This window comes from Nelumbo nucifera, chromosome 6 (genome assembly GCF_055504915.1).
Source record: "Nelumbo nucifera cultivar China Antique chromosome 6, China Antique-T2T, whole genome shotgun sequence".
NCBI classification, from domain to species: Eukaryota; Viridiplantae; Streptophyta; class Magnoliopsida; order Proteales; family Nelumbonaceae; genus Nelumbo; species Nelumbo nucifera.
In genome coordinates this window covers 21,722,712-21,747,697 of record NC_142654.1, presented here as the reverse complement: position 1 = coordinate 21,747,697, position 24,986 = coordinate 21,722,712, and the positions used below count along the sequence as shown (strand labels likewise).

Here is a 24,986-nt window from a genome sequence, read left to right as displayed (position 1 = left end):
CTTGTCTTCTTTGCATTCTGATTTGCGTCTGGAGATGGATGGCTTACGTAACGATTTTCAGCGTCTCGATTTGGACAAGGTAGCGGCTGGACTTTTGAAGCTCTCGTCTCTAGAGAGCTCGGTCCAATCTTTGGAGGAAGGCGTTCAAGATCTGGTGAGACGTTTTGATCTGTTGCTTCATCAACATGTCTCTTCTGCTCCTTTGTCTTCTACTGACATTGCTCCTCCATTAATCGCATCGAGCCGTGCTGCTGACAAAGGGAAGAGTGCGGCATTTCCGACGTCTTCTTCGATGCCGGTGCCGGAACATACTCCTGATTCACTTCCCAGGAAGTTAGAGTTACCCATTTTTTATGGGGAAAATCCAGACGACTGGCTTTTTCGTGCAGAGCGCTATTTTGAGATTAATGGATTGCTTTTGGCAGAGCGTCTGCATGTTGCAGTTGTCTGTTTAGAGGGCGATGCATTGGCGTGGTATTACTGGGAAGATGGTCGACGACCTTTTCGTGGTTGGACAGAATTCAAAGAAATCCTCCTTGAACGTTTTCGATCGACTCAGGGGGGTAATTTACAGGAGCAACTCTTCTCGTTACTTCAGTCTTCTACTGTTAAGGAGTATTGTCGCCAATTCGAGGTGCTCTCCGCTCCCTTGCGTGACCTACCAGAATCAGTCCTTGAAGCAGCATTTGTTAATGGGTTGTGCCCAGATATCCAAGCCGAACTCCGACAGATGGAACCTGTTGGGTTGATCAGGAAAATGGTTGCGGCCCAAAAGATTGAGGATAAGAATCAGGTCCTTTGGGCTTATCAATCAGGTTCATTTCCTCGTTGGCCCACAACATCCCCCTCTGGAGCTCAAGTTGGGTTGAAGCGCAATGCTTTAATTGGAAGTTGTAGGTATCAAATATGGTAGGCTATAAGAGCATCATCTGCTACTCCGTATTACCTTGATGATTTCTCTAATGATGTAAACCGCTGGCAAGATGGTGCAATTGTAGCAAATAATCCCACTATTTTCGCCATTAGAGATGCACAACCTCTATGGCCTGATACAAGAATTGACTGTTTGGTATCCATTGGATGTGGTTCTGTCCCAACAAAGCCTCGAAAGGTGGGTGGCATTATCTGGAACTGGACAAGTTTTGATTGAGAGTGCATGCTCAGTGGAGCGAGTGGAAGAAGAAATGAACACTTTGCTGCCAATGCTTCCTGAAATACAATATTATAGATTCAATCCAGTTGATGAACGTTGTGGTAGGGAACTGGATGAGATAGATCCTGCAGTTTGGCTGAAACTGGAAGCTGCAGCTGAGGAGTACATACAAAGTAACTCCCAGGCCTTTAAAAGTCTATGTGAAAGATTGGTTTTACCATACCAAAATGAAGAGAAATTGTCAGAGAAATTTAAGTCGCAGCAAATTCCTAAAACAAAAGCTTCAAATGCAGTGCTAGATGAGAACAACCCTTCTTTAGGCTGGAGGCATATGATACTTCTTGTAGAAGCTTCTCATAGTCCTGATTCAGGAAGAATTGTCCACCATGCTCGGTCTCTGGAGACATTTTGTGCATGCAATGGTATAAGATTGTCTCTTGTGAGCAAAGTATCAGGATTCTCAAAGGCAGTGCCAACAACAACATTTCCTACTCCTTTCACATCACCTTTGTTCACTGGAAGCTTCCCATCAACCCCGCTTTTATACAGTCCTGAAGTTGGTCCTCCAAGGATTAGCCGAATTGATTTAGTCCCACCACTGAGTTTGGATGGTTTTCAAAGTGGAAAGGGACCTTCCTCACCACCAAAATCTCCCTCAGGACCTCGATAGCTTAACTCTCTTGTCAGATCATTACATGAGAAGCTACAAAACTTGCCCCAGATTTCTACAGAATGTTAGATTTAGTTTGTCGTCAACAATTCGGGGTCATAATAGAAGGCGATTGGCAACCATATCTCTTCTCCTGTGATTCCTTCCACTCTGTCTGCTGATATGGAGATGCTTGTGGAACCTGCTGCTATGCGCGGTGTGCGTCCATCCACTATGCCTGGAGTTACTGGTTTAGAAGTGCTTATTCATTGGCAGGACCTGCCTGATTTTGAAGCCTTTTGACTTGCTTCGAGACCAATTTCCTCATTTTAACCTTGAGGACAAGGTTAGTCTTTGGGCGGTGGGTAATGATAGGCCCCCAATTAACCTTGTGTATGCTAGGAAGAGGAAAGGGCAGCAATCGGTTAAGGGGGGAAATAATTGAACACATGGGACTTACCAGCTGGGCATTTATAGAGGAAGTCTGAAGGGAATAAGAAGAGTCTTGGGGCATTTATAGCTATGTCAGTTATGAATAAGAAGACTGTTGGGCATTTATAATTAGGCCAGCTAGGCATTTATGGGGGAGGAGTCTGTTATGCTTTCAGAAGAGTATAAGAAGTGTCTTTGGGGGATGGGGAGAGGAGGTTTTTTGGAGTGAAGAATATTTTGAGTGTTGGGAGAGCCGACGGTCTCTCGAAGAACCGACCTACTGTTAATGTTTTCCTCTGAATGAATATCAATTTCTCTTTATCTGAGTTGTGGAGTTCTTGTCTTGTGTCTGAGAATTGTATGTGAACTTTTCGAGACATATCAGTAGGGTGATGCAAACTAGACACCCAGCATACTACTTAAAAAAATTACACAAGTGATGAAATTTTGAGGTATCATTGCAGTCTTGAAACCTCTCATAGCAATCTTGATCTAAACCGACAATCTATGAGATGATCTTGGTGTTCTTTTTTTTTATCAATAACAGAAACTATTTCATTAATAAAGAAAAGGAAGTACGAGGATGAGAAAGGGAGAGATAAACTCTCTTAGCTCTCTCTTAAAAGAAAAGATTACAACAAAGCCCAAAACAATTGATTCCTTCCCACCCCTTGCTTAGCCAATGTGTCAACAAAGGAAGTACAAGGTAAATCCCCTTTCCCAAGTGCCTAGTTTTTTCCCCTTTTTTTGTAAGGTTCCATATAATTTCTTTGTATTTTTATTTTTAGATATTATAATAATAAAATAGACATTATTACATTAAATTACTTATTTTGTGGGTTTATAATATTTTCATAATTCGAACACTAGTTTTTTTATTATTTTCTTATTTGTCGGCAATAGCAAAAGATATAATAAGAATGGATTGGAAACCCCCAGAAGATAATAAAGTCAAGTTGAATTTTGATGGGAGCTCCCTTGGAAACCCAAGGCAGGTATAGGGGTAATCAGAAATTCTAAGAAGAGGATTTTGGCTATGTTTTCAGGACCAATTGGTTTTGAAAACTCTTTAAGGCTGAATTATAAGCTCTGCTGCAAGGTCTTGATTTAGCAAAACAGTTGGGTTTCAGAATGATTGAAGTGGAAGGGGATTCAAAAGTAGTCATCCCATGGGCAAAGTGCAGTAGGGCGGACTCTTTGGACTCTTAAACAGGTGATAAGGGAAGTGAAAAAGATTACAAAGGACATAGAGGCTGAATTTAAGTGGGCTAGAAAGAGTGCAAATGGGTTAGCTGACTCACTAGCTAAACAAGGGGTTTTGAGGCAACAATTATTCTGGGCTGCTATGTAATTCGGATTTAAAAGTTAGGAATGACATTTCTGTCATCATGTTGTACTGATCACTTTTAATCAAATCAAATGTAATAAAATGAAATATATTTTCTGCTGATAAAAATATTTCTTATTTGTTGGAGTTCAGTAAAACCTGATAAATCCTAAACTGATTTGCAAGGAAGCACAAGAGCAACTAATTGGCCAAGGTATGTCTTCTAAGACAATTGGAGGTTGTGCTTACATGTTACAGGATTCTTAGTCCCCTCAATCTTTTTGAGTGGAAGGTAACTCATCAAAAATTCCATTCTTCTCTTCATTTCACCCTTTCCCTGACTATTCTAGATTAAACGTTTGCAGTTGCCTGTATTTTATTTATCCTCCTCATGAATGACCTAAAGTCTAAGCTATCTTCAAATAGTAATGTTTTTTTGTCAAATATAACCTCAACCATAAGGTCCTTTGTTGCAGTATCCAATTCTTCATTGCAACAAGATTTTCTCCTCACCTATTACATAAAAGTGTTCTCTATTTTGACTATATTGCTAAGTCTCCTGCTACTACTATCCTTGTCTTGTATAACTTTGATGTTGTGATCATTCCAAAGTTGATCGGCCTGTCACTTCTAAGAAGCCACTTCTAGTGTATCAAAAGAAGAAGTAAATGGATTAGTAAAAGGAATATTCCATTCCCCTTCCAATGCTAGGGTCTTCATTGTTGGATTATTTAGATTGTGATATGTATGAGAAATCGAGGTACTTTAGTGTGTGTGTGTGTGTATATATATATATATTCAGGGACATTAATATGATAGAAACCCTTTGGAGAGGGAGACAGCATGTGATATTGTTAAACTCAATGTTTTCTCTTTGATCTCCTTGTTCTCTATTATCTATTTTCTCACCTTATTCACAACCAAACGGTACCAAAGTAATACGAAGAAAACTTCAATGACGATGAAGATGCAGATGATTGTTTCGTCAGATCTGTTAGTTCACTTAATATCTGTGAACTAAGTCTCTTGATTATATATATTTTTTCTTCTAGATTTTTTATTCCTTTCATTCAGTTCTTGTCTTTATTTTTGGCATTTTAGGATTTCTTGTCAACAACCTTGTTAGTTTGAACTCCCTACTCCAAATTTTACTCGATCTCGTTGTGGTTCCTTCTAACAGATCTGATTTTTACTATAAATAATAATTACTAAAAATAGCAAGTCATGATTTGACTAAAAATAGTAACTGTCAATTTTAAAAGAACCCTAATATTTGTAAAACTATTATAGGCCAAATTGTTCAACCCAGAAATTGAACCATCATCTAGAGGGAAAATCTATTCAACCTCCAGGTTGGATTTTAAAATACTGCTCTTAGAGCTACTATATTGCAAAATAAATAAAAGAATCTCCATGTTAATTAGCAACTTACTGTCCCAGCACTTGAGTAATGTGAACCATAGTGGAACTTTGGGATGATTGGATCATCAAAACTAGAGTATCTCTCTTGGAACTTTTTTAGCCGATCAGCATTTAAAGCACCAACAGGCTGCAAAAAGCATGAAATGCCTACATAAGCATATTGATAAAAGTGAAAGTTTGAAGTAATTAAGGAGAGAAGAATGGATTTCTTGTGCAACCTTGGAAAGATCTCGGTAGCAAGATGGATCAGCGAGATCCAAATTCTTTGAAGTGTAATCAGCAAGGATCCATGGGAAAACAGGATACTGTTAACAGGAGAAGGGGTTCTCAGTAATAAAAAGTAAAAGATCTCCCTAATTGAGAGTATGGATAGATGCAACTCTCTAGAAAGTTGACCTGTGTGATGTCATTATAACCACGACCAGCAAGGGTATTCAGCTGCATCAGATATTCAAAATTGCTAATCTGCAAATAGGTCATTCTCTTAGTAGGTAATAATAAAATGAAATTGCTGGAATTGTAAGTTATGCATGTAAGTACAAAGTATCTGGTCAATCATCAATTTTTTTACCTCCCATCTGGCCCACTGCTCCATAAGCTGAGTTCTCTTAAGAAGTTGTTCAGGTCTCTATGACAAAAATAAGTAAATAAATAATAGCATATAAACTGGTCTGTAAGAGTAGAATGGCCAAGATCCAAAACATACAGACTTAAAGCGTCAAAAGTTAGAGACCTGTGTGGCCAGATAAATGTTGTTCAAATGAGGAGGCCTTGCTTGAACAATAGCTCGATAAGCATTCTTCCGTCCTTCAATATTCTGGAGCAATGCAAATAAAAAGGTTTGTTTTAGAAGTGATCTTATAAAGGGCAGATGCTATTAACAGTCTTTTGTTAAGCTACAATGAAAAGAAGATGCAATCACATTACTACTACATATTATACCCCGAAGTCAAAGAAGAAGTTTGACCGGTCAACCATAAATAATTCTAGTGCGCTTCTCCGTAAAAGATATCTGTAAAGCAAAAAGTGGAAATAATAAGAAAACGAAGAAATTTTGATGTATAAACAGAGTCAATGACAGTATGTTAAACAACAGACTGCCACATCAAAAATGATATCAGAAACAACAAGACAGGTTCACACAAGGAAAATGTAAATATTAAATCATGAAAAAACAAACAAACAAATAAATCAGCATTGCATGGATATGCACATGGGAGTTTGACTCTAAAAGATTGATGTAGCATGGACAGAGGCTCAGATTAATAGCATAAAATTGTTGGTTGTAGAGAGGAAGCTATAGAAATTTTGAGATTTCATAGAAACACAAAATAGAGAAGCACAGAACTTTGAACTTAACACAGGCTGGATATTAGGACCCAAAGATGTGGCTAAAATGCTCAAACTAAAGAAGAAAGAAGCAGAAAAAAATATAAAACTGAGGAGTCATGTGTCTTTAAGATCAGTTTTCCAAATCTCAAAACCAGTCCAAGAACAAGTTGTTTTCTCTACTTATTTGAAACAACAGAAATCTTCAGTTCTCTTCAAAAAAAAAAAAAAAAGCTGATGCCAAGAGGCTCACAGGACATATTTATGGTTTTCCAAAAAGCAAATCCTACCATAGCTATAGAATGCTTCGTAGTGATAAAATCAAGGTTACTCCTAGGCCTTAAAGTCTCAGCATATCTTTCCACTACTTCACCCTCAAGATTAATACCCATAATGCAACTCTTCCCAAGGTTCACTTTTAGATTGAAAAATGCCTCCAAGATATTTAATTAATAGTTGTAAATTAGTGATGAATCTGTTGGCTCTCCAAAAGATGATGAATCACCAAGGTTTCTTTTCTCCCAATTCTCCAATCCATAACTAAGTTGAATCTGTTTGGCGCCTGCGATCAAGCAGCCATTGGCTGATTTAAGGAAAAAAACATCTACCGTTTCATCGACTGATTTAAGGAAAAGGAGAGAAAATCACCTACCATGAATCTGTTTGCAATGGATGAACAGAAGTTCGAATTTCTTTGAATAAGTAGGATAGGCTCTATAATTCTTGCTCTACTAGGTTGGCAACACTACTTGAATTCCCCTTGATAACTAATATAATTGTTGTCCACTTCCATAGAAATGCTCCAGAAAATTCCACACTCCAGGGCGATCACAACTACTACTCAGAAAGAGACTATTAAGTTTGGGATAAATAAGGAATTAACACTAGAAAGAGACACTATTTTCCTCTTTTTTTTTATTTTGTTTGAATGATAAGATGCACCATACTCTATGTGTGCCTCAGGAACTTGGGAACATGGGCTTTAACATAAAACATATGCAGTAACATACTACCATTACAGCGTTTTCTTTCTCCTGAAATTGGAAATAATGCTACACCAAAACAGATTCCGTCAAAAGTTTGCAACTATCAGTTGATGGAAGCTGGGAAAGCTCACATTTCTACAAACCCAAAGTAAATGCAAGTTCAAATATTATCAATAAAGTAAAACATAAATAAAGGAAATAAAAATAATGTGTAAGCTAAAAGAATTCCACTATCATCTCACCTTCTGCTAAACATTTGATGAATAGAAGACATCAACCAGCTTCTATTCTTTTCTCGATACCTATTTTCGAAACTGGAACCTGAATCACTCTCCGCAGCATTTTTGTCAATGTGATCATCAACTACGAAATTGATTCTCTTTGTGGTTATCTGAAAGAGGGATTAACCCATAAATAACATTTGGAAAAATGAGGGCACTTAGAAGGCATTATCTTGTATAAAAACCTTCTCAAGAACTTATCAATAATACTTTTAAAAAATTACTATTAATTCACAGTTGAAAAATTAGCACATAGTACAATTGGAAACCATATCATTGAAATTAAATTTTTTATTGGTTCCCTTGTCTTTCATCTGTTCTTACCCCGTAAAGATGATATGGTCACTAAGGAGTATTAAGTCACTCTTGTGTTACTCTTTCTAGAGAAGATAAAATGAAATGAACAATGAAGAAAGAATATAAGAATGCAGCAAGAAACATTTTTTGAAATCCATGCCATTTTTCCCGGCTAATTAGGGGTGAACATGGGTTGGCTTGGTTCAGTTCCAAGGCAGAACCTGGAACCTCCTGTCAAGATCGTTTCCAAGGGAAGTTCGGGTGTTGGTGGTTTCAAGGCTGGTTCTAGCCATGGAACCTGTTCTTTATAAAAATAATAATAATATCACAAACCTAAAATGTTTAAACTTGATTTTCAATAATGATAACATATAGTTCAAAACTTATCATTATGATTTAAATTTTATAAATATTACGTTTTACATTACCTATTATACAAATTCAAATATTAAATTGAAGAAAATTATCAATTCACTTAAGTGGTTCAAGGCTCAAGTGAGACCATGGTCCTTGTAACCATACTTGGGTTCACATCTTCAAAGTATTTTGGGATTTATTTTAAGGCAAGTTCAGTTCCAATGCTGGTTCCAGAAGACCAACCAATGCCGATTCCACCAAGGCCAATCAAGGCTGATTCTCTGGCTGGTTCGGGTGGGATAAACCCCTAGATCATGGAACCAGCCTGGGCAGGGGTCGGATGCAAGAATTTGGAACCAGAACCTACCCAGTTACCATTGGATAGTGTTGGTTCGAGGTCAGTTCCATTGAGTTCCGGGTGGAACTTACCCATTTGCTCACCCCTACAACTAATTACCAACACTAGCCAAACCTCCTTGACCTCCAATGAGTACTAAAGACTCCACATCAACACCTCTAATAAAGTTATTTATTACTTTTCTTCCCCCACTTCATCAGACTCTGATGAAGATTCATCAGATGCTCTCTCGATCTCTTTTCTCCAACTCCATGAAAGCTTTTCTAGTGAATTCCTCATCCCCCAAGAAGAAAAGGCCCTACATTTTTACTAACTTGAATTTCCTTTAAAGAAAAGGAAGTTGAAGGGGCTAGAAGAGCTAGGGGCAGAACAACAAGGACTTTGGAGGAAGTAATAAGAAATTATTTAAGCACCAATAACTTAGCGATGGATATGGGCATATGGCACTGGCCCCACATAGTTGGGGGAGGTAACAAGAAATGAACTTCATGCTCAAATTTCTTTTCCCCTTGCTTGTCTTGGTCATGTTTCATCTCAACATCTTTCAAATGCATCTCAGGGGATTCTTTGGTATCTTCCAAACCTTTCCTTTGATCTTCAATATTTATCTTCATGGATGGCCTAAAAATATCTTTTGAAATTGATCCCAACACCACACCATCCAAAGATATTTGTGGATGATGAGGTGTCAAGCCTTTTCTTCTAGCTTGTGCTGTCAGGAGTTGTCCTTCTCACCCTTCCTCTTATAAGCCCTCTAAAAATTGTTACATGGGCCTACCACATAAAAAGAAAACCTTGGTTGTAAAGCCTGATTAGTGTTTTGTCTCTTCTCAATTCTCCATGGTCATCATCAAGCAGTTTGCATTTAAAATATTTTTAGTTTGTAAAGCCTGATTAGATTTGACTTCATTGCCAGTTTCTATCACAAAATCCACATCCTTCTCCATCACCTTCCACAAAATATGATTGATGCTGTAAGCCTGTGACTGACCTTTTTTTTATCTCTTGCATTTTTTTTCACTCTCATTACCCCTACCATTCTGCACCTCTGATCCTCCAATATTTCCTATTCCATCATTTGGAACTGCATTTTTTCCTTTATGACCCTACGAATCCTCCTCATGATTCTCTTCTCTCTTTTTCAGAATCCTCTCATCCACCACATTTTTACTACCATCTTCTTCTTCAAGACCTCCGCCCACTAAACTGGGATACACCTCCTTTGCCCCTATCTACTCTCTGAGTAGGTGAAAAGCCACCTTTTCATTTTTTTTTATCAATAACCTGTTTTTACTGTTTTTAGTAGACCATTTATGTCTTCTGATTAGGGGTGATTGCTTGGTGCAATGGTAAAATCTAAGGTTGAAAGAGTGAGAATGTGGGTTAAGTTTGATAGTGGCCACCAGTGGAAAGATAGGGTCCATATCCAGTCCACCCTTCCCAATACCACAGATAGCTGGGACTAATATGGGGTAATAGCCTTATTTACATCATCTGATTGATCTACTACATTTTTGTGTAATTAGTGTACATCAGTATATACAACTAGATTGTTTTCTATGCATTATTTCCAAGAACTAAACTTTATTTCAGAAGTAGGAATGTCATGCTAGTTAACTTTGACACTTCTTAGCTATGTCTGGTACCATCCTAACATTATCCGACTCCAAACTAGGTAGACTCATGCATAGAAACTATTTTCTCAGCTTAAACAGTATAGCAAACTTACTTGAAAGGTTCCTCGGATAACCTTCAATGGCTGGACCATCGATGTTGGGAGTTCAATAATAATTCTTTCATCAAGTTCACTAGGAACATACCCAGGTGCAACTGCAGATTGATTTTGAACTAAATCTTGGTTATTAGCAACTTGAGCATCACTAGAATCCAGTCTTGCCTGCACAGATTGATCAGACGCTGTGGACAGCCTTAGTTGATTATCCCCACTCTGATCCATGTGATAAGTTCTACCCTCCAAGTTATCAGTGTCCATTTTTTCATCATCTTCATTTACTTCCTCCATTGAAATGGCTTCGGCCAGCACAATGGTTGTAGAAGGGCATATTGCATTTTCCTGATTTTCTTGAATTTGCTGATTATCTTCATAATTAGCAGCTGCACCCAAATGATCAGACCCCTTGTAGTTCCTTCTAAGACATCTTCTCATCCTAGAAGAACTTTCCGTACTGTCTAACTTCCAGAATACCTGCATAATCATGATTTTGACAGAAAATTTGACACATAAATCTAAGATAAGAATATACAACAGAGTTCACCTGTTAAAAGATAAAAATACCAAATGCAGCATAATGCAGAATGTTGTCCAGGAAATAGCATTACATAATAAATTATCCAACAACATACATGTTTAGGATTAGATAGATGTTCTCCCAATGGTCCAAAAAGACCATTTATCTCAATCAAACAGTGGATGAGTTTGCGCCAAGCATGAGTTCCAGATGACAATCGTTGCTGATCTAGAACATCAACCTGGGTGCGCCTGTCAATCTGCCAAAAGGGGTAAAATTCCCATTTGCCATATCAGTGATGAAATACATCTCCAGGACAAAGAAGCATTACTTTAATCATACCTCTGACCGTTGAATGTTTCTTGCTAGAGCAAAACTTGTAACAAGGGCTGCAACATATTTATAAGATAGAGCATTGAAATCTTTTCCCGAGACTGATTTTGTATCAACTGATTGCAGGCATTCCATCCAGGCTGTTCCCATGGCTTCAGATACATTCCATCTCCTCACACGTTCTATATCACTTGAGCTCCTGCGCTGAGCAGATGTGGCCATAGCTACAGCACTGAGACCTCTTCCAGAACCAATCTTTGCATTCCGCTCAAGATCACGTGCAGCTGCCAAGGCAGCAGCCTTGGCAGCAGCTTTGTCCTTAGGGACAGCTGGGGAGTTGTTACTTGTCTCCAGAGGCTTTTGAAAGCTTGAGAAGGAGTGAAGTCTCATCTTCCGCTCTAGCAATGATGAGTCACTTCTAAGCTTTGTAGTTATTGGTGTTACAGTTTCACCACCATCAGCACCTGCAGCAATCATTGCCAATGCCATTGCAGCAGGAGGAGATGCAAAAGCAGAAGCCCAGCCAGGTGATATCATAGAAAGAGCAGCCTAAAACAAATTTAAATTGAAGATTTCAAATAATGCAGTAAAGAGAAAGGAAAGAAATTAAGAAGCAGAATGAACTGAATAAAAAACAAGCATGGATTTAACACATGTCCATAAAACTACCAGTAACCTACAGATACAGAAGAGAAAGGGACAGAACAGGATAGTAATAGATTCCAGTTAAAAAAGAAAACTTATGCAGCATATTCAAAATTACATCAGCAATAAAGTGCTTAAAGGTTTTGTTATTTCTACAATAAACATTTATATAATTTACCCACAATGTACAATATTTTTATGGGCACAAATGAGTTAAATAAAATGGTCTAATGAATATTAACATGCAGCATTTGCATTAATGGGAAATTAGGCCCTCTCTGTATTGAAATATGGGGTATCGGAGCTGTTGTCTATTTGTACATTTGCTGGGTTATTTTTTTTCTTGTGTCACATAGCTCACATATCTCACATTGGGCTCTTGTACATCAAAAAATTAAAGATCTGAGAAGAGAAGATTCAAAGAATAGATATGTCTGCCCTTGGGTTTGGACTTTGAGTTGGGATGAAAAGTATTCAAACGCTATATATTTTTTGTTGTTACTATTTGCCTTGGTGAAATATTGCCACTTGCTGGAGTTGTTGGAGTTATTCATGTAATATTGCAACATTTCAAAAGATCAATGTAAATAGAGGTTTGGCCAATTAGGAGAGTATATTTTTCTCTCCATCCGCCACTCTTCTCTTCTTTTGTGTGACTGTTCTCTCTTCTCTTTTTCCCTCTTTTCTTTCTTCTACATTTGCACTAATCAGGCCTTGTTCATAAGTACAGACGATTAATGGTGATAATGTTATTTACTTCTTTTATTTCTTCTTTCTTTGGTGAAACCTCTTCACCTATTCTTGTAGCATTATTTTTCTCAACTTTTTTTGATAGATAGCATTGTTTTTCTCAATTAATGAATTTCATTATTATTATCATCAAAAACAATGTATACAGTCGTATATATAAGAGACTTGATGGTAAATAACCTCAAGAGGCAATGCATCTGCAGCCAAGGCACGATCATCAACAATGAGGGGATTTAGGCCATCTAAGGAAGTAATTTCATGAATTCCTGCCAAAAGTGGGCGCCACCGCCTCAGAATGGCAACAAACGGAGGTAAAATAGCTTCTAGGTACTGTTTGCGAAGAGGTCTCCTATCCCTGCCAACTGCATGCCAAACCTGCAGCATACAAGTCAAGATGACTAGAAGAAAAGGATAAATAAATAAATTTAACAAAGTAGAAGAGAAAAATCAAATACCCAACATTCACAATGTAATTTAAGGGCCAATATAAGGTGGCAATGGTAGGAAAACAATCTGGAAACAAGCCCATTACCCAAAAACCCAGAGCCAAAATTTTCAGTGTCAGTGGAAATAGCAACTAATCAATTATCTAAAATTTGATTGTTTAATTCCTTAAAAATTTGCAACATTTTCAGAATATAGGATAGAAATACTTCAAACAATGAACCATTGGAAACATTGCATACAGTATGTAATGGTCAATATGTCAGAGTATATGAGATACAGTAACATGTTTGTTATAAAGTACAATTTAAAATGTAAAGCTCCAAAAAACAAATAGATTTTTTTATGGCAAATGATAATGCATTAAAGGTAAAAAGTATAGATAGAAGTATATGGGAAGAAAAATAAAAGAAGTGGCCTATGACAAAAAATAACAACCCTGCAACTCAGCCCCCTAGACATCAGCCGCCAAACAAAAGAATAAAAGAACCATGTGGCCAAGATAAACATCAACCATGAACCAACTATCCAAAAAGATAGATGAAAATCCAACTACTACTAAGACCAATCCTACAACCCAATTCACTTCTTTCCTCCCCTGCCTCCTATCTCTTTGCCTATAGCATTCCTACAAGCAATCATCTGTAGTTTCCTTCTGCCTCACTCCAAGGTTTCATCATATCTTATCATGTACTTCTTTGTAAGTGCAATCCTTTTTTATATAAAATGAGAAGAAAATTTATTAAAGACAAAGGTTACAGTCAGAATAAAGGAAATGCATAGAGGATATCAACTGAAATGCACAAAACCAACTGTTAAAATCTCCAACCCTACTCATTCCACTTAAAATAACATTTTATATAACATTTTCCTTTATAAACTTCTTCTGTTCCCTACATAATGCAGATAAAGAAGCAAGGCAAGAATCCAGGAGCAATAAATCAGTTTTTCAATTTGTACACCAATTTTAGAGTTATTGAGTAATATTATAATTTTCAAGTTTTTTTGATTTATTTACCAGTTGCAAGTGTCTTAAGAAAAGGGTTTTAAGATTTCCTATAAATTCACTGTTATTTCGAAATTACTATTTATGGTAACCTTCGGACTTACTATTTATTGTAATTTCCATAATTACTAATTATAGTAAATCATGATTTATTAATTTTACTAATTTTGGGTTTCTCTACATTTAGTTAGTTTTAGCAGGATTAGTAATTGTTGCAATGTGCATCATTAGTAGCAAAGGGGCAGTTTTGTCTTTTCATCTGCTATTATGCATTTATGCCACCCTAAAAAAATAAGAGTGGGGGCATAGTAGTAAATTTGTCCTCTAAATCTGACATAAAGAACTTGATTAGAGTAGAAAAGAATGAGAGAGAAAGAGGAATACAGCAGAATAGAAGAAGATGGAGAAGAAGGGAGTTCGATAATTTCCTCTCCCCCTCACTAATTCTTTTATTAATCTTCATTAACTAGGTTAATTACAAGTCTGCCCTTAAGTGAGCGGCCAGCTAAGCAGGAACTTATAAAAGAAGTTCACAGGCCCATTAACATACAAAATAAATAGCATACTACTTAAACAAAAAACAAATACTATGACCAATTCGGCCCAGTCTCTCTACACTCCCCCTCAAGCTGAGCATAGATGTCAATCATGCCTAGCTTGCTTATATAGTGTGTTAGCTTCCCTTTTGGAATACCTTTGATCAAAGCATTAGCCAACTGCTCTTCTAAAGAAATAAATGGCAAGCAAACTTCCCCTGAAACAACTCTCTCCCGTATAAAATGTCTATCAACCTCTATGTGCTTAGTTCTGTCATGTTGAACAGGATTATGTGCAATATTGATAGCTGCCTGGTTGTCATAGTAGAGCATCATTGGTTTTTCATAGTCAATACCCAACTCTTCCAAAAGTAATCTCAGCCACAGTAATTCTGACACTCCATGTGCCATTGCCCTGTACTCAGCTTCAGCTGAGGATCTGGCTACTACAGATTGTTTCTTACTCCTCCATGAGACAATGTTCCCTGCCACCAAAGCACAATATCCTGAGGTGATCTCCTATCATCAATACATCCAACCCAGTCAACATCAGTGTATGCCTCTAGCTTCGTGTGTCCATGCTTGGCAAATAGAATACATTTCCCTGGAGTGCCTTTCAAATAACACAAAACTCTGTTTGCTGCTGCTAAATGTGTATCTCTGGGAGAATGCATAAACTGACTAATAACACTGCATAGGAAATATCTGGCTGAGTCATGCAGAGATAATAACAACTTCCCGAGAAGTCTCTGAAACACACCTCAATTAGACAACAGTTCACCATCTATAGCAAAGAGCTTATGATTGAAGTCTATAGGGGTGGAAGTCGGTTTAGCACCAAGTTTACCAGTCTCTGCAAGGAGGTCAAGAACATACTTGCATTGAGAAATGAAGATACCATCCTTAGATCTAACAACTTCAATTCCCAAGAAATATCTGAGATCCCCCAAATTCTTGATCTCAAATTCATTAAAGAAATCTTTTGAGCTTAATCACTTCCTAGGTGTCATTACCCGTAACCACAATGTCACCAACATAAACAATCAGAAAAGTCATCAAAGAGTTACTTCTTTTTAGAAACAAAGTATGGTCAAATTGAGTTTGTGTATAACCGAAAGAGACAAGGACAGCTATGAATCTCTCAAACCAGGCTCAAAGAGTGTAAATGGATTTCTGTAGTTTACACACCTTCCCTTGCATTTCCTTTCCATACACCCCTAGAAGCAAAGACATATAGACCTCTTCATGTAGGTTTCCATTCAAGAAGGAATTTTTAACATCAAATTGGTGGAGGGGCCAATCAAAAGTAGCAACCAGAGAAAACAAAACTCGAACAGAAGTCGTCTTAGCCAAAGGAGAAAAAGTCTCAAGGTAATCAATACCATACATTTGAGTGTAGCCTTTAGTAACCAATCTAGCCTTAAACCTCTCAATAGTGCCATCAGAGTGATACTTAATAGTGAACACCCATTTACAGCCCACTGGTTTATTCCCTTCAGGAAAATCCACAATATTCCAGGTATGGTTCTTATGCAAAGCATCTAGTTTAGTCATCATAGCATCCCTCCATTTAAGTTTGGACAAGGCTTTTGGTACAAACCTAGGAATCACATGGGTAGAAACAGAGGCAAGAAAAGAGTAATAGGTAGGGAATAGAAGGCTATAGGACAGGTGTTTAGAGATACAATGTGTTGTATGCTTCTGCTTGCCTTTACGAAGGGCAATAGGAAGGTCAAGGTCTAGGAATGTAGCAGAAAGGTCAAATGAGGGCTGACTTGCTACCTTAGAAGTGATGAGAAGTGCCAGATGCTCTGCTTAAGGAGTGGAAACAACGTGCCCATGCCTGAATCTTTGTTTTTGGTACCACCTTTGGATAATGGGATGTGAGGGAAAAATAGAAGGATGAGCTGGAGGAGGAGGAGGAGCAGAAACATGAGAGGTAGACCCAATGGAAGAAGAAGCAACGGAGGAAGATGGCTCAACAAAAGACTCCAAAGGAACTGGACAAGGAACAGTTGGGGACTAGGAAATGGCTCCTCAGAATGCTTCTCCCCAGGAGAAACACCAAAGAAAGGAGTAAACTCAACACATGTGACATCCCTAGAGACAAAGCGGGTGCCACGAACCGGATCGAAACAACAATATCCCTCATGTGTGGAGGCATATCGTAAGAAGATGCACTTATGTGCCTTAGGCTCAAATTTATGTCTCTGATGATTATGAACATATACATACCAGGTGCACAAAAACTCAGAGAGGAAGAGAAAAGAGATCCTCATTCGAAAAGAGAAGGCTAAATGGGGTTTTGAAATCCAGAGCCCAAGAAGGCATATAGTTAATCAAATATGTGGCTATAAGAAACAACATCACCCCAAAATTTAATAGGAGCATGTGATGCAAACAAGAGGCATCTAACAACCTCAACTACATGGCAGTCCTTTCTTTCTAGAACTCTGATGAATAACCCTAAAGGTCTCAAAGTATGATGAAGGGTTCTTCTCAAAATATTCCTTGGCATTATCAAAGCGGAATATTTTGATCCAAGTGTTAAACTGAGTAAGAATAAGTTCATGAAACTTTTGCACGATAGTTGGTACTTCATCCCAGGATTTCATGAGGTAAATCCAAGTATAACGAGAATAATCATCAATAAAGAGGATAAAATACTTGAGTGAAGGCAAAGTGACACTATTTTTGGGAACAACTGCAAGTGTTGCAGCTACGGCAATAGGAACCGTAGAATTAGTTTTTAGAGGAGTACTTGTGCTTAAAGATTGTCTTTATGTACAGAACTTGAGAAGAAATTTAATTTCTGTTTCTAAACTGTGTGCTGATGGATATACTGTTTATTTTAGTAATATGATTACTGTTAAACGGAATAACAAATTCATCACATGCGGGGAACTGGAGAACGGTCTCTATGTTCTACATCCTTCTCTGGAAACTAACTTAACCGAAACTACGTCGGTCGGAAATACCAAGAAAAGGAATCGTGATACAGTAAATCCCACGTGCCTCTGGCATTACCGACTTGGCCATATCAGTGTTGACCGAATCACAAGACTGGTAAAGGATGGTCCTTTGGATTTTCTAACCGTAGAAAATCTTCCCACTTGTGAACCTTGCCTTCAAGGTAAGATGTCTAAGCGGCCATTTGAAGGTAAGCCTGAAAGATCTGAAGGCACACTTCACCTAATACATACTGATGTATGTGGTCCCCTGAGTGTTAGGACACGGAATCAACACGTGTATTTCATCACTTTTACAGATGATTTTTCACGATATGGTTACGTGTACCTAATGAGACATAAGTCTGAATCCTTTGAAAAGTTCAAAGAGTTCAGACAGGAAGTCGAGAAACAGTTAGGGAGAGAAATTAAGGCCCTTCGATCAGATCGAGGTGACAAGTATCTCTCTGACGAATTCAGGGACTACTTAAAGGACAATGGGATAGTGTCACAATTAGCTCCTGCTACACCTCAACTCAACGATGTTTCAGAGAGGAGGAATAGGACCTTGTTGGACATGGTCCGGTCACTTCTCGTACGGTCAGAATTACCCACATCCTTTTGGGGATATGCATTAGAGACTGCTATCTATGTGCTAAATCGGGTTCCAACCAAATCAGTTCCGAAAACTCCATATGAACTTTGGACCGGAAGGAAGCCAAGTGTAAGACACTTGAAGATTTGGGGTTGTCCTGCACACGTTAAAAGAACAAGCGCGGACAAGTTGGAATCTAAAACCAGTCGTTGCTTGTTTATAGGCTACCCAAAGGATTCGGTGGGTTATCTATTCTATGACCCAAGTGAGCAGAAAGTGTTCTGCAGTCGAAACGCCCAATTCTTAGAATCCGAATACATCCTGGACACCCATCGTCAGGAAATAGTTCTTGATGAGGGGAGCTCAAGAGCAGTAGGAGACGTCCCACAAGTTCCAGGTAATGACCAACCTAGAAGGTCCACCCGGGTATCCAGACCACCAGTCCGATATGGTTATGACCAGGACAGTTACCTGGTGGAAGCCTTGACTAGTGAAGAGGATCCCGTGACTTACGCGGAAGCTATGTTAGACATAGACTCCCAGAAGTGGGTGGAGGCCATGAGAGCTGAGATGGACTCAATGGAGACCAATGGAATCTGGACTCTAGTAGACCCGCCCTCCGGGGTAAAAGCAATTGGTTGCAAATGGATCTACAAGAGGAAGAATGGCCCCGATGGCAGGATTGAGACCTACAAAGCTCGTTTGGTGGCGAAAGGGTATACTCAGAAAGAAGGCATCGATTATGAGGAAACCTTTTCGCCCGTGGCCATGCTTAAATCCATTAGGATCCTGCTAGCTGTAGCAGCGTACCATGACTACGAGATTTGGCAAATGGATGACAAAACCGTGTTCCTGAATGGAGACCTTAGTGAAGATATCTACATGCAGCAGCCGCAAGGCTTCATTGCTACTGGTCAGGAACACATGGTATGTAAACTCAATAGATCCATATATGGACTAAAACAGGCTTCTAAGAGTTGGAACATCCGTTTTGATTCTGTAGTCAAAACGTTTGACTTTGAGCAAAATCCGGATGAGCCCTGTGTTTACAGGAAATCCAGTGGGGATAAGATCACCTTTTTGGTGTTGTACGTGGACGATATCCTACTCATTGGGAATGATGTAGGAATGTTGACTTCGGTCAAGGTATGGCTATCACAACAGTTCTCCATGAAAGATCTTGGAGAAGCTTCATACATACTGGGTCTTCGACTCTATAGAGATAGATCGAAGCGGATAATTGGATTATCCCAAACTACTTATATTGACAAAATTGTCAAAAGATACAGCATGGAGAACTCCAAGAAAGGAAACGTTCCTTTCAGGCACGGAGTCACTCTCTCCAAGATGTCACCCAAGACTTCTGAGGAGATTGAGAGCATGAAAGACGTTCCCTATGCCTCAGCCGTAGGGAGCATCATGTATGCCATGCGGTGCACTTGCCCGGACATTGCTCAGGCGGTGAGTGTGGTAAGCAGATTCCAGGCAAACCCAGGGCAGGAGCATTGGACTACTGTGAAGAACATACTCAAATACCTTCGAAGGACAAAAGAGTTTTGTCTGGTATTCGATGGTAGTTCACTACAAGTTCTAGGGTATACCGATGCCGATTTCCAGTCGGATCCAGATGATAGAAAGTCTACATCTGGGTATGTTTTCACGATAAGATCGTGTGCTGTTTGCTGGAAAAGCAGCAAACAGGGGTCCACTGCAGACTCCACAACCGAGGCCGAGTACATTGCCGCAAGTGAAGCTGCCAAGGAAGCCGTGTGGATGAAGAAATTCATACACGAATTGGGAGCGATTCCATCCAGCACATCACCCATCCCGTTGTTGTGCGACAACAATGGAGCGATCGCCCAGGCCAAAGAGCCTCGGGCTCACTCAAAGTCAAAGCACATCGAGAGAAAGTACCATGTACTGCGGGAGATCGTTGGTAGAGGGGACGTCCTAATTCAGAAGGTAGCATCAGCGGATAATGTGGCAGACCCATTGACTAAGCCACTGACACAGAAGGTGTTTGAGAAACACGTGGAAAGTATGAGACTCCGGCTTGTACCAGATTGGACCTAAGTGCAAGTGGGAGCTGTTAGACAGTTTTGTATGCCCTTAGCTTCAATCCGATTTGATGTACTTTTGTTATTTAGTGGAAATAAATAAAGTGCATGTTTGATTCATGTTGTTTGGTTTAATTCTGTGTAAGACCCTAAAACTAGACACTTATAGAGACTCGTGTTAGTTTTAAATATTCACAGCCGTTGGATAAGTCTGGGGAGATTTATCCTGCCAAGGCTGATACTGGTGTGCCACCAAATGTTGGGATGGCCTGTCTCAGCCACCAGGGTAAGACCCAAGGCACATGCAGTATAGGATTACTTGAATCCTTGAACCGGACCGGATTTCCAGTATTGCCCTGGACCTTGGAGACAGATGGGCAAAATTGGAAAGTTGCACCTGACCCCTAGACTCGATTATGACATTTCACTAGGTGTCGGATCAGGCTGTCTTTGATATGCCAATCAGTGAGATCCTTAAATGGGGATCAAAACCTAGGTATGTTGGGACAGTCTGAGAATTCATCTGAGTGGGTGATCATAGCGACAGGATCAGCCCCTTTGTCGGACAAAGGGTAATGATCGGGAATGCACTCTCTCTGATGGAAACCAAACTGCCGGCAGTTGATTTCAATCGTTGGAATTTTGTTTAGAAAAATTAATATATTTATATATATATATATATATGTACGGTTTCGAATTGTTTGCAAATGGTTTTAATTCCCGGGATCCATGTGAGTGGAGAGTGCGGCACTGTTCCTTGCAGCCGAGGGAGAGGTCCTCTCTTGTCGGGCAGTGCTTGATCATTAAGGGCTAAGAGGTTAAGTGTAAGACCATCTAGGATTGTACCTGATGGGCTAATCTTGCACCTGCCCACAGTCCCTGGGTTTTTATAAGATGGCTTGGCCCAGGGACCACTTAATGTAAGTGTTGGGCCCATAGGGTCCATATGATGGGCTCAGGGGTTTACTGAGTCTTTCAGTGAATTCGGCTGGGCCTTGTATTAAAGGCTAGGTCGAACCCATGTGGCTGGTGTGTAGATCAATGCTTGGGTCCCATGCCATACAAAGAAGCCCAACTGGGCAGCAGATTGGAAACTAGTTAAACACTGAACATCTAATGGGCCAAAAGCCCATTTCGAGCCGGGCTGATATGATCACCCATCTATGGGGCGAATCTGAGATTAATGTTAGTAAAAGGATTGGGCCTTTAACCTTATCCACTCCAGGAGACCAAATTCAAATTAGATTTGAATCTGGTAACCTCCTGATAAGATCAAGAGTAAACTAACTTAATCTGCAGATAGGATTAAGATAATCCCCTATCCAAATACAGATTTGGATTGGGATAACTCCTAATTAGGAGGTCTCTTAATCGTCCCTGGAGTTCTCCTCCTGCCGCTGCCATTCACTCTTGCAAGATTCGATCTTTGCAACAATAGGAAGTTAAGAAATCAGTTCTTGACATCAGTTTTGCAAGAAAGACTGAAGAAGATTCGGTGTTCAGAGTTTCCAGAGGATTCTTGCGAAGGATCCAGTGTTATTTGTCGCCCTTGAATGAAAGCCCCCTGAGTTTCACTAATGATGGTAGGGAGGACTGTTTTGATTCTCAATGAGAGCACTTTAGCCAGAATTTTATAGATGCTTGTCACCAGACTAATAGGCCTATAATCTTTTGGGTGGTTGGCACCATTCTTCTTAGGTATCAAGGCCAAAAAGGTGGCATTAATTCCAGGACTTATAGTGTGATTGTCTGCAAATTCCTGAAAGACTTCAGCTAGATCCTCTTTCAACACCTCCCAACAGTCTTGATAAAAACCCATTGTAAAGCCATCTGGACTCGGAGCCTTGGATCTATCCATTAGAAAGACAGCTTTCTTAATCTCTTCTTCCTCGAAATCCCTTTCCAGCCACCTTGCCACTCCATCAATCCTTGGCCAATCCACCCTTTCCATGACTGTTCTCTCACTCAAAGGCCTTCTATAAATCGATTTGAAGTGGTCCACAAACTTCCTGGCTATGTCATCCTAGTCGGTAATCACCTCCTCTCCTATCTCTAGCTTGGTTACAAAATTCTTTCTTCATCTCCCATTGGCCAAATCATGGAAGAATCTAGTGTTCCCATCGCCTTCCTTAATCCACTTGTGTCTAGATTTTTGTCTCCAACTGATTTCTTCCCTCAATAACACTTCTTCCAACTCCTTTTTTAATTGTCTCCTTAACACTCTGTCCTCCTCGGTCAGCCCATTGTGAGATTCCTTTACATCCAAATTCTCTATTCGAGAGATTAGGCCCAATTTTTGCTCCTCAATTCTACCAAACTGATCTCTATTCCACTCTTTTATTTTGGCTCTGAACCTTTTTAATTTCTTGTGGAACTTGATCCCCTTCCATCTTACCCCCCTCTCCTCCTCACCCCACCACTCCTTCACTTTTTTCACAAAATCTGGATGGGTAAGCCACATATTTTCGAATCTAAAAGGTTTGGGTCCTATAGGAAAAGACTCAGTTCCTATTTGGATAGGACAGTGATCGGAGGTGACCCTGGGTAATGCCCTAGCAACCAAGTTTTCCAAACTATTCTCCCAGGCAAGGTTAAAAAGGAATCTATCCAACTTCGAGCACAAAGGGGTTTCCTGAAGGTTGGACCAAGTGTAACTGGCTTGCAGCAGAGGTATTTCCTTCAGTTCACAATCTTCAATAAAACAATTAAATTTCCTCATGCTTGTTGAGATTACCTGTTGGGGATTACTGGTTTCATCAGAGAATCTAATGACGTTAAAATCCCCGCCCAGGCACCAAGGACCATCCCATAGCCCCTTAATTGCATATAGTTCCTCCCACATCTCATTCCTCTCTCTATAGGAATTACGGGCCATAAACATTGGTTAAGACCCATACACACCCATTTTCTACATTCTTGCACTTAATGGAAACTGAGAATCTGCCTATCAATTCTTCCACTACTTCCACCACATCCTCCCTCCATAGTGTTACAATCCCCCCCGAGGCTCCCCAAGAAGGAGACGAGCTCCAACCTAAACCTCTAGACCTCCAAAAACTCCTCACCCATCTCCCATCTAATTCCATCAGTTTGGATTCTTGTAACAGCACAATATCAGGGTTTTCCCTTCATAGTAGGTCTTTGATCGCCCTTCTCTTCCTTGCACTCCCTAACCCTCTTACATTCCAGCTAATAATTTTCATCGATACAAAATAGCAAAGGACCCAATAAGAGGCCATATTCTCCTCATTTTAGGCCCTTCCTCCTATCCCCTCTACCACTGAATTCTAAATCCCCCTCAATGTCTGAGATTAGCCTTTCCACTTCAGATCTTTTTTTCTTATTTGTTCCTCTTTTCCCCCCCCTTTCCAATTTCTCCATCCTTTCCAGCCAATGTTTGAGAAAGAATTTTACCCTTCTCACACTTATTTTTGCTACAGCATCTTTCTACGAATCCTTCCTTTTTATTTTGTTCCTCCATCATTGTATAGATCAACTCCCAAATTCTATCTGCCTCCCCCTTACTACTTCCTTCCAACACCCTCTCTCCTCCTTCCACTATAACCCTCTCTCTTGCATCAGAAACTCCAGGATGGGAAGCTGGGATATCTGTTACAGGCATAGCAAACAAGTCAGTACGTAAAACAGAATTGACACCCATACCTGATAGAACGGGGGTAGGACTAGAATCACTGAAAATGATTTGCTGACAGGCCTTTCCCCTTTTTGGACAAGGTTGGGAAGTAGACATGGTGAAAGAATCACTTCCTGACGACCTACCCACTTGGAAAACCTTTCTCTGTGTTTCCGACACTGGAATACCCGCATCCATCCTCACGGCCGATTCTTGTCCCTCTCCACCAACATCCTGTAATTCATTAGACTCAGGGTCAGTTCCCTCGACGAAGGGAGGAGTTTTCACAGCTTTAGAACCAATTTCTTCACCATTCCTAGTCTTCCCGCCACCTACCTCTTTAGTCTCTTCCTCTAAGAACAACTCTATATGCAAACTTTCTATTTCAAGAAGATCATTGTTGCTTTTCGAAGACAAACTTCCCAGACTTAGCGTTTTGTCTCTATCAGAATCGTCGTTACTGTTTTGTTCACTCAACCAATCTTCAAACCCTGTTCTGTTCTCATCACTAGGCTTCATGTATCTCGGGTTGCGCCTATCTGGTGAGAGACGGTTCGCCAGGTTGGATGGGACCCACTGTAGAGAGCCTCGAGACTGCGAGTCTTGAGACTTTTTTGCACCTGAACTGTTCGGTCGAGAGGAAGGGTTCGGGGTTGAAGAAGATAGACGCTTTATCTCGTCTATCAGCTCATCCCTCCTCCCAGTCACGTGCTTACTTAACAAGTCCCTCGGCCCATCTATCTTATAATGGGCCTTGGGCTCAAGACTATAGGAGCCCAACTTTAAGTCCTTTATTTGAAAAGCCTTCTCCAGCCCACCATAATAGGGATCCACTCGATTGGGCCCTTCTTCTCGTCCCACGTGACCACTTAAAGAGTCATGCCCCCCTGTTTTAATGGTCGAACCAGCAACCTTCCCTGTCTGAGATTGCTGGTTCAGCCTTCTCCCTTTCGAAAATAGAAGCTTTTTGTCTTTTTCCCCTGACACCACCTGCGCAAAGGATCTGCCATTTGTCATACCCTCTTCTTGCTTTCTCCAGGTTTGACCTTCCAACTGCCCCAAAGCTTTTTGGCTTCCCAGAATATGTTGGCCCTTTTTAGTGAAACATCCCTTCCCATTTGAATTACCCAATCTCACTAGTCCACTGTTAGACAGTTTTGTATGCCCTTAGCTTCAATCATTTTGATGTACTTTTGTT

The 24,986-nt window shown here is 39.8% G+C and overlaps 1 protein-coding gene across 5 annotated transcripts in view; it reads right to left on the bottom strand.

The window, feature by feature from the left end:
• Positions 1-24,986, bottom strand: part of LOC104608371 (BEACH domain-containing protein C2-like) — a 124,453-nt gene that overhangs the window by 16,613 nt on the left and 82,854 nt on the right. For all 5 annotated transcript variants that reach the window (XM_010274332.3, XM_088890206.1, XM_088890208.1 and 2 more), the window contains exons 14-24: positions 12,749-12,943; positions 11,183-11,722; positions 10,956-11,099; positions 10,321-10,797; positions 7,541-7,689; positions 5,926-5,995; positions 5,717-5,800; positions 5,555-5,611; positions 5,380-5,448; positions 5,202-5,288; positions 4,994-5,110 (exon numbers count right to left, since the gene is read on the bottom strand). In XM_010274332.3, coding sequence (XP_010272634.1) covers positions 4,994-5,110; positions 5,202-5,288; positions 5,380-5,448; positions 5,555-5,611; positions 5,717-5,800; positions 5,926-5,995; positions 7,541-7,689; positions 10,321-10,797; positions 10,956-11,099; positions 11,183-11,722; positions 12,749-12,943 — 1,989 coding nt within the window. The remainder of the gene's footprint in view (positions 1-4,993; positions 5,111-5,201; positions 5,289-5,379; positions 5,449-5,554; positions 5,612-5,716; positions 5,801-5,925; positions 5,996-7,540; positions 7,690-10,320; positions 10,798-10,955; positions 11,100-11,182; positions 11,723-12,748; positions 12,944-24,986) is intronic.